General features: G+C 37.9%; 1 protein-coding gene across 1 annotated transcript; it reads left to right on the top strand.

Moving 5' to 3' along the window:
* Positions 1 to 1,113: 1,113 nt before the first annotated feature.
* Positions 1,114 to 7,964, top strand: asb11 (ankyrin repeat and SOCS box containing 11). The gene is made up of 7 exons (XM_084724014.1): positions 1,114 to 1,257; positions 2,576 to 2,655; positions 2,755 to 2,862; positions 4,587 to 4,737; positions 4,818 to 4,952; positions 7,257 to 7,445; positions 7,768 to 7,964. Exons 1-7 carry the CDS (start codon positions 1,161 to 1,163, stop codon positions 7,890 to 7,892), a joined length of 885 nt encoding a protein of 294 aa, XP_084580140.1. The 5' UTR covers positions 1,114 to 1,160; the 3' UTR covers positions 7,893 to 7,964.
* The last annotated feature ends 2,181 nt before the right edge of the window (positions 7,965 to 10,145 follow it).

The raw sequence follows: 10,145 nt of genomic DNA, 5'->3' as shown, positions 1-10,145 counted from the left end.
TATTAAATGTATAGTATTTAAACTGATTAGCTGGTCTGTGTTAACATTCAGTGGTAATTTTAGAGATATAAGGAGCTGTGCTGTGGATGACTCTGATTACATTTTGGAGGTGGTAAGTGTGTTTTAGTTTATTTTATTGTAAGTAATCATTACATTTTGGCATTATTGATTAATCTGTTGATTGTTTTCTTGATTCAAAATGTTGATCAGTGTTTCCCAAAGCCCAAGACGTCCTCAAATGTCTTGTTTTGTCCACAACTCAAAGATGTTCAGTTTACTGTCATAGAAGACTAAAGAAACCAGAAAATATTCACATTTTTGATGCCGGAATCAAAGAGATTCTACTTTTTCCCTCCTTGACAAAATACTCAGACCAACTTATTGATTATCAAAATAGCTGGCAATTCATTTAAAGCTACTACAGCAAGTTTTTAACTGGTTAATGTTTTGTCTCAATTTATTGCTGATGCTTCTTTCTGACCCACTAAAGTCTAAAGAGACCATCTAGTCATATAGTTATTCTTCAAGCCTGTCACTGGGTCGGATTCTCCGTGAAATCAGGTGAAACCAGTCTGTTTACAGTTTCAGTGAGTTGTACATTAGCCAGTTAGATTAGTTACATTAGTTTCTTGTAGTAGCTTTAATAGTTGACAACCAATCAAATAAGAAGCTCTATTTACATTCAGTAGTGACAATATTTTAATCAGATAACTTTTGATAGCAGCGTCTACTGTGCCTTTAGCTGAAAATATGTTGTCATAACTGAAGACAGTGCACTTTCACACTTAACAGATTTGGCAGGATGAAATACAGTACTCTGCTGCTGTAGCACCCAAATATCCACAGTGTGAAACTGGTCCAAAGCCTATGTGTGTGTGTTTGTGTGCGCCCCTCTCCTTGTAGCTGTTTGCATGCATAAACATGCTTTATTCAAGGTGTATCATCCTCAGCACAGGCCCATCCTAACAGCCATTGTTATTTATGCACATACTGTAGACTACAGTCATGGACTGGGACAAGGGTGGGTGGGAGGTGGGAATGTGAGGGGAGGTGACCAAGGACCCAGATAAGAGGGGGAGGACTTCAGGTTTGTGTATCCGACTGGGCGAGCTCGAGTCCTGGACAGTCGTGGAGGAGTCTGCTGTTGTTTCATCCTCATCATGGCTGCTGTTCAAACAGAGGTTTCCCTGTGCTCACAACCCTGGCAGAGGCCCTTCCACATCTACAGAGGGTTGGCGTGCAACTCTCTCATGGCTGGTAAGTTTTTTCAACGTCTCTTTGGCCCATTCAGACATTTTTTATTATTGTAACTTTAATTAAGAGTCATATAACTGGATTAAATGTATTTCTTGAGCAAATGAACAAACTTTCCATTAAATATGCTTTTTTGCAAGTCTTTGCACAGCAGCACGTCCTTGTAGCAGGCGTATTCAATTACTGTTTTAGATGAAGGGCCAGATCTGACCTATAAAGTTATAAATTTAAATGTGTAAAATAGTTCACCTATTTATTTTTTCACCACTCATTAGATTTCACAATTGAAAAAGAAACATTATGCACAAAAATACAACAACAAATACAATGTAACTGCAATGTAAGGTTCGAAGTAGCCTGTTTTAACACAAAATGTTGAATTGAACATATTTTTTTAAGTTCAGTTTGACCCTCCTAAAGTCCCCCTGCTTAAACAGCCTGAGTTAAAATACTACTAATAACATATGATCTTCTAATGAACAATGTAAACACTCATAAACTTAAAATGTTAGCACACTGTGAACATGAAAAAGTTGAGAAAACTTCAAGGGAACTTACTGTAAAGGATGTCTGAGTTTTAAATAACTCAGATTGTTAAGGGTCGAAAAAGTTTTACCAACTAACAATAGCATTTACTTTTCTTCTTTAGATAAACTTGAATCTTTAGGTTTTAGAAACCCCCCAAACATGTATCTCAGAATTGTTTTTCACTGAAGTGAAAGTGAATAATGGTTAAAATTTTAACATTTGTACCCATTACATTTTCAAGCACCCAAATAATGACAAATCACGTTCACTGCTCACTGTGAACTGTGTTTTTTTAATTATATTTTTGGGGTTTATCTAAAGAAGAAAAATACATTATCTCAAAAAGGTGTATAGGTTGGTAAAACTTGTTTAGTTTATTTCAAAACAAAAGCATTTCAGTTTGATCCAAAATTCAAAAAATCTAGTGAAGGCAGTTGCTACAAAATATCAGAACTTTTTTAAAGTACATGTTATTTAAATAAAATCATAGCATATGCTTTTTCAGGTTTTTCAGATAAATATATATATAAACATGTCAATAGTGAAGACCTGAAAACTCTGCATGTAAAGACTCTGCAAAAAAAAACTCTGCTAAAAACTCTGCAGTAGCCAACAAGACTCAGCGTGTGTGTGATTCAGTCAGTTTGGTGTTTATGGTTGGGGTGACCCTGAAAAACCAGATAAACATGTATTCACAGGAGATCCTCTTCACATAACAATGATTAGACCGAAGGATCAGTTGACCGTGAGCATATCTGTGTTTTCCTGATGTTTTTCTTTGTGTGTGTCTCAGACTTCTGGTCAGACAGAACTCCTCTGCATGAAGCCGCCTACCAAGGCCGACTGCTACACCTGAGGAGCCTCATCGCTCAGGTAAACTTAGTGTGGGTCTCTCATCATGTATATATATATGCATGTATCTCATACTCAGGTTGTATATGACAGTTTTATCCTCTCTGATCTCCCCTGCAGGGCTTCCATGTAGACACACTCACCATGGACAGAGTCTCTCCTCTGCATGACGCTTGTCTCGGTGGACATTACGCTTGTGCCAAGTTTCTCCTGGATAACGGTGCTAATGTAAGAACATTTCAGTGTGAAGATGGGCTTGTTTATGTCTAAATCTGGAGGAATGACTGAACAAATCTAGAATTAGAGTTGTCTCCAGATTTACAAAAATAAAACAAAAACACACTTAAAACAATTAAAATGCCATTACTGTCACGGCATGGTCATGTTAGACCTTAAAAGAAACCTTGACACCTTTCAAAATGAGACCTGTGTCGTGAGACTTGACTTCCATCAGAGTTTCTTTGTTTTAAAGTCCAACATGAACATGCTTTGACAAAAAAGACATTTTAACAGGGAGTCTCAGAGTCCAAAAAGTGCTCCTACACAGACATTTTTTATTTTCACTCTAGATTTATTTTACCATACCAAAGGATGTTTTTACATAAATTGTGATTCATAGTAATAGAAATCCAGCTCTAAGTTAAGAAAATAAAAACATTCAAAGAAAGTTGTGAAACAACATTTGATTCATCAGAAACAACATAACTGCATGAATGCAGTGATTCTCCCCCCTTTTTGCTTGACTAGTTGGTCTCAGCCAACTGAGACAAACAGAAGAAATTAATCCATTTAAATATGAACTTTTATGTTGGTATAATTTAGTAAAATATGCAGATGACATTCTAGTTTTTAAACTAATGCATTTGAAATACTTACGTTTTGACTGAATTTTTGAGGAAATCTGTAAGCAGGTATGTTATGAGACTATTAATACATGTGACTGCAACACACTTTTAAGAAAAGGTCCAGCCTTCTTTCTGAGCTTCACATGGCTGGAACACAATTCCAACTAATATTAACTTTTTTTTGAAGAAGTGAGTTTACCAGTCCAGCAGCTGCTTGAGGCTAAACCAGAGGATCGAGGCTATGTTCGCCACTACCAGCATAACATAGCCTACCTCTCTGACCAAGCTGCTGCTGGTCAAGTTGCATTATGGGTAATGTCGGCACCATGTTTTGACAAGGAAGATGAATGGATGAAATTAAAAAAGGTGATATCTCATGGCCCCAGTTTCGAGAAGCAGAGAGGAGCACCAGCAAGGAAGTTAAGCAATGTACTGCTGTAGCCAGGGTCAAATAAATTTCAGCCACTTAAAAGTGGCCCATTTAAAAAACAAGTGTACACTGTATTTAGAATATTTTCACCACTTTTCCTTGCTGCCAGACAGCCTTTTCTGATGGGAAACTGCTGTTATTATAAGTCAAATATCACTCACACTAAATCAGTAATTTCACAAAATAATTTCACGGCTGCCTTGACTGGTTAGTTTGTTTAGTATTATTGTGTAACTTACTATTGTTTAACTTATTTAGTTCAGATTTACTAACTGAGACAGTGGCAGAGCAGCAACTCCCATGTTCTGCAAGGTTAAATTACTAATTTTGCTAATAGAGTCTGGTCAACGGAGACGGGGCAATATTTGGCTCACATAATATCAGCAAAGTAGTGAAAATATTCTAACTATAGCGTGCACTGAAACTGATATTTATTGGGGGAGGGTTTTGTTGTTGTTGTTGTTGTTGTTTATGGTGGGCCTTCGAGCAGGGGGCATGTTGACTGCCATCTACCTCATGCAGTCCCACTTCAAATAATCCCTTGAAATGTTATACAGTGTTATAGTACTGTTCTAAATCGACCAACCAGAAATCTGTCTATATATTTGATGTCTAATGTTGGTGTGTGTGCAGCAGGTCTGTTGGCTGTAGTATCATTATGTTTCCTTTGAACACAGGTGGAGGCAGTATCAACAGATGGCGCCACACCTCTCTTCAACTCCTGCACCAGTGGGAGTGCTGCCTGTGTCAGGCTCATCCTGCAGCACAGCTCCTCCATCCACACACCCTACCAGCTGGCATCACCCATCCACGAGGCCGCTAAGAAAGGTGTGTGTGTGTATGTGGATGTAAAGATGTGATCATCAGTCAAAGCAGTGATCCTCATGCTGTCTCTGTGTCTCCATCAGGTCACAGGGAGTGTCTGGAGCTGCTGCTGTCATACGGAGCTCATATTGACATGGAGCTGCCAGTGCTGGGGACGCCTTTGTATTCTGCCTGCCTGGCACAGGCTGCAGCCTGCGTACGTGTGCTGTTACACGCAGGTAATAATGTCATCGACAAACTCTGCAGGGTAACAAAAAGCCAAAAACAACAGCAAGTCACACAGAAAGCTGGTTATCATCCTATTGGAAAAATATAGACTTTAAAGTGAATTTTCATTTCATTTATTATTCTACAGGAAAAGATTAAAATTAACATAATGAAATCAGTTACTATTAAGCGGGCCTGACTCAGTTAAAACTGGTTTACATCAGGTTCCTGTTCTGCAGAACATAAAAGACAAGCAACAACACAGACATTCAGAGAGGAGAGGACTTAAATGATGTATATTATGGGTTAAATCAGTGGTTGATAGTGTTTATATGCTTGTTTGAAATGTGTAACAGAGGTTGTTGTTGTAATATAATATGGGGTCTCATTCCAGAGTTTGGTGTGTGTGTGAAAAAATGATCTCTGCACCTGTCCTGGGATAAGACATGGGAAACTGATCTAATAATACGATCCTGTCTTGAGTTGTGTCTTATAACTAGTGAGCGTTGGAGACGTGTTATTGTTTTGGATCTGTCAAATAAAATTTAATAGCTTGATTATTTGTGTAGTTCTGAAAAGTCACGCCTTTAAAACGTGACTGTGCAGTGCAGTGGTGAGTCCAAACCGGGATACAGCAGGACATGGCTGAAAGAATTACTGCATGTAGATATGTGTCAGAGACTGTATGAATCTGAGTATGATGTCATCTTGTTTTAAACTTACAGATTCTGGTTGAGCTCCTGTTAAATTATGAATGTGATTACAATAAGTGAGATGTGAGTTGGGGAATACACAAAGTTATTTGTAGGTTTGTGTGATGGTTAGTGGTTGACTTGCAAAATGAATGAGGTCTGAGAAGGATATAGATTTGATAGATGAGTCATTAATTACATACATTAAGGTCAGTTGTTGTTAAGTTGTTGACATATCATACGCAATTAAACTGTTTACACACATCAGGAAGATCATTGACATACAGAGGATAAGGTAGGGAACCCAGGATGCTACCCTGAGGAACTCCCATATTACACATTAAAGGGAGAGATGACCAGTCTTAACCTCTTTGGATCTGTTTGATAGATATGAAGACAGCATCATTACCACAGAAGAAGAAAGTCAAAATGAGTATCACAGACTAGGTTGCACCAACTAAAATTAATTTAAGATTCTAATCAAAGTTAAGTAAAACTAGATTTAAAATGAATAAATCTGGATTTAAAAAACAATTAATGTAAACCGAATTAGCTTACCCAAAGTTAAAAAATAAATAAATAAATAAATAAAAGTTTTTGGAATGGCTTGGATACATTGTATTTTGACCAAAAACTTCAAATATTTCGAACAAAATCTGAATGTTCGCATCTGTATGCATGAGGAACTCTACTGAAAAGGTACAGAATGATAAAATGAATGTAGCCACCCTTTAACAAAGCATTAGATTTTCTTAGTCAACAAAATGTTGCCATGTATCACCATGTATCATCATTAATAGAAAATCTAACCCTATAGCTTTTACTATGTTGGCCTAAACATAGCATTAGATGACATAAATCCTCACTTACCATGACCCCTGGCTGTCCAGAGACTAAATATCCAAGCTGGATAACCTGTAGTTCTTCCATACCACCAATGACATCACTGTGACATCACTGGATGCAGGAAGAACAACAGATTTTTGCAGCAGGAGACCTCAGTTTTCTCTTTCAGTATAGCAGCACTGAGGAATTTATTGCTTTTATTGACACTATTTACCATCTGACTAGACATGCACATGAAAAGTGGAACATTTTCCCTTTAGGAGATAGTAATCATTCTTTAAGCAAAACTACCAAACACAAATTGGTTCCAGCTTCTCAAATGTGTGGATGTTATGGTTTTATTTGTCAATAAAGACAGTATTATAATCTTTTATCTTTCTGGTTTGGACTGTTGCTCAGACAAAACAAGAGATCTGAGCACTCTGGGCTGATGGAAATTATAACCTTTTTCACTAATTTCTGATGTTGCTGCCTTTGTTTTCTGTTGCTCCCAGGGTGATTTTTATCTGCACACAGTCTTCTCATCACTTTAATTTTCCATGTAAACACAAAAACAGTCTGAAAGTTCAGAGCAGCACAGTTTTCTTTCCTGTTGGTGTGATTTGCAGAACTGTAACACATAGCTGCAAATTATTTAAAATTGATAGTTCTGCTCAGAGTTCATTTATTTTCACAGAGTACTGGAACACACAGGTTTTGGTGTTTATGGTCTAAATCACATATTTTGGCTGCTTTTGCATGTTAACTTGGCTCACAGTGTTTAACCCTCACAAACAGGAGCAGATGTGCAAATAGGCTGCGGGCAGGACAGTCCTTTACATGCTGCAGTTCGAGGTGGAGGAGCCAACGTGGTGGATCTGCTGCTGGACTTTGGGGCTGATGGGTGTTGTAGGGACGCAGAGGGAAAGACTCCTCTTGACCTCTCACTGCCAAACAGCGCAGTGAGAACTGCACTGCAGAAAAGAGGTTTGTTGTGGATGCTTGTATGTTACACAAATCTCCAAAAACCCAAAATTATTCAGAACAGCAGCCCACTGGTGGACTGTGAGTAATCCGAACTAATAAGAGTAGTCCATGGAATTTAATATCTGTATTATGTTGCATTTATCTGACCTAGTTTAGGTGTTACACTGTTTTTGATGGCCTGTCACAGTAACACAAGAACATACTGGTACAGTCGTGTGTGTTGTTGATTTTCAGATTTCAAATTGGGCCATCACATTCTTAAGTTTTGCGATGGCTGATGTACAAGGTTTAATAACTCTCTCTACCCTCTGTCTCTATTCAGGTCCCTGCTCTCTGTCTCAACTCTGTCGCTTCTGTATTCGCCGAGGTTTGGGAAGGAGTCGCCTCCACAGAGCCTCCAGCCTCTTCCTTCCTCACAGTATCAAGGACTTTCTCCTCTACCAATGACACGTCTCTGCTTCTTTGGCTCTCTGAGCCACGTGTACTGATCTGTCCTTCACATTTGTGCCTTGTCACTAACTCACTCTCTAACTCACTCAGTGTCACATGAGTAATTAATGTAAGGTTAGGATGGGTGCCGGAAATCCCTGGAAACACTTGAATTTTAATGTAGCGTTTTCAAGGTTTGAAAAGTGCTTGAAAACTGCTGCCTGGCTGAATAGTTCACCTTTTAAATAAAGACATAAAATAAGCCTGACATTGGCTCAGCCAGGTTATTTAAAGTGCAACATGTCAGGCTTTCAGCGCTTCAACGGATTATTTTAGCACCCTGTGTCTACCAGAGAGGAAAGGTTAAACTGACAAATATTTCCAGTAAATCTCAGTGTGCCTTCTTCTTACCTTGCTTTTCTGCAACCCACTGACTGACCAGAGGTGAAATACTTGAATATGAACAACTATTTGACTGCATTGCCAGGTAACTGAATCTAACAAAGATCAAAACCAGGCTTTTTATAGCCAGGTTTCTTAAATTTCTACAGTTTGTCTGTTCAAATTAGTAACTCTGATCTTGGCATAATGTTACTGAGTGTCAGGATCCAATAGTTTCCATCCTGCTGAAGCTTCATAACTGTATCCACTTTTGTCTTCTTAAAGACTAGTTTTTCTCATTTCTTCCAGCAGTTTATTAAAACTTAGTTCTGGGTTCATTCACTTGTTTTGCATCCCAGCACAGAGCAGCTTTCAGACGTGTGTCTGTTGTTTGCTAGCAGACAGAAAGTGACAGAGACACTGTCACACAATACAAGTCAATAGAAAGCCATGGATTGTTTTCCCCTCTGGTACAGACGGGCTTTAAATGAGCTCTGCTGTAGAACGCTATCACGAAAAATAATTTTTGTGATTCATCACACAATAACATTTGATTCAATGTGATGAAGAAATAAAGCCATAAATTTGAGTATATGTATATACATATGAAATTTAACACAGCTGTAGTTTGCTCCGTGAAAATTATTGAGAAGTGCTTGAATTTGACTTTAGAAAACATGCAGGAAAAATAATCATATTTCAACTATTTTCACAGATGCTGTAATTGTGATACGATTCATGACTAGTGGGAATGATCATTTATGCATTGCAATTTTCATTTTCATAAAGAAAGACTTAATATCATGATGATATCATTTGTTGAGGTTTGTACCAAACATGTTTTCTTACATTTGGAGAGCAAGATTTATAGACCAGCAGCACCACAATTCTTCATTGTACTGCTGTTTTGTCACACAGTTTTCCTTTATCAAGAAATTTCAGAAATTTGGATATATTATACTATAAGATTTTGAGTAATTGTGCAGCTCCACAGTGAACAACATCAAACATCATCCTGATGCATGAAAGATCAATGAATTAAAGAAAATAGACACACGAATAAAGCATGGTATACTGGAGATGAGTTGTGCGATGTGTAAAATTACTTACAAAATAGTGAAAACCAAACAAGATCACTGTCAGGGCTGATACACACAAGGATCACATGACAGGGCTTATTGGAAAGCAGCAGTACGAGAAAAGGATGGACTGAGTTTTGTGGCTCAAGGGGAATGAATTTCCTGCATTCAAATACCACCCTTAAAGGTCACCAGGTCCAAAAAACCTAGTTTGAACTGATATAACTTGACGTTTCTTTACTTAAACAGCAAAGACAAGCCTCAGCCTTCAGCAGAAGCTCAGAAGAGAGATGTGTGTTGTGATTTTGTGTGTGCACTTGTATACTGGTGTGTGCTGATGGACTTCCTGCCACTCACCCCGAGATTCAGTAGAAAAATAATACCACTCCACCTTTTGAAGGTGTTTTACACAGATTGGATTAAAACAGCTGGGTTTTGATCTTTTATGTGAAGCCACAGTTCTTATAGTGGGGGTCCAGCTCACATTCAAAGAGATCAAGATCCAATCCAATAAAATTAATGATTCCATGAACAGAATTTAATTCATAGCTCCGTTTGAAGCTACACTGAAAAGATCAGATGCACAGCAGTCTCTCATTCTGCAGAGTGCATATCTGACAGACTCTCCACTGTGATTCGAATCAATTTGGCAGTGTTTTGTTTTTTATTCACATTCACAAAACCTTCTCATAAAATGACAGCCAGAGGTGGTCATAGATCTGAAAATAAGTTTAACTGTACACAAACATCCAAATATTGTCCAAACATATTAATCATAAAGATTATACAAAACACATTTATACCACAGTTC

The sequence above is a fragment of the Lutjanus erythropterus genome, chromosome 8 (genome assembly GCF_056507025.1).
Source record: "Lutjanus erythropterus isolate fLutEry1 chromosome 8, fLutEry1.hap2, whole genome shotgun sequence".
NCBI lineage: Eukaryota > Metazoa > Chordata > Actinopteri > Lutjaniformes > Lutjanidae > Lutjanus > Lutjanus erythropterus.
Note: the sequence above shows the minus strand (reverse complement) of the source record. Positions and strands in the feature narration are given on the sequence as shown.

Bases quoted from the DNA above. Each gene is read 5' to 3' on its own strand.
- asb11 (XM_084724014.1), top strand. From the start codon at position 1,161: ATGGCTGCTGTTCAAACAGAGGTTTCCCTGTGCTCACAACCCTGGCAG. The intron at 2,863-4,586 runs GTAAGAACATTT...CTTTGAACACAG, and splicing joins TCCTGGATAACGGTGCTAAT to GTGGAGGCAGTATCAACAGA. The intron at 7,446-7,767 runs GTTTGTTGTGGA...GTCTCTATTCAG, and splicing joins AACTGCACTGCAGAAAAGAG to GTCCCTGCTCTCTGTCTCAA.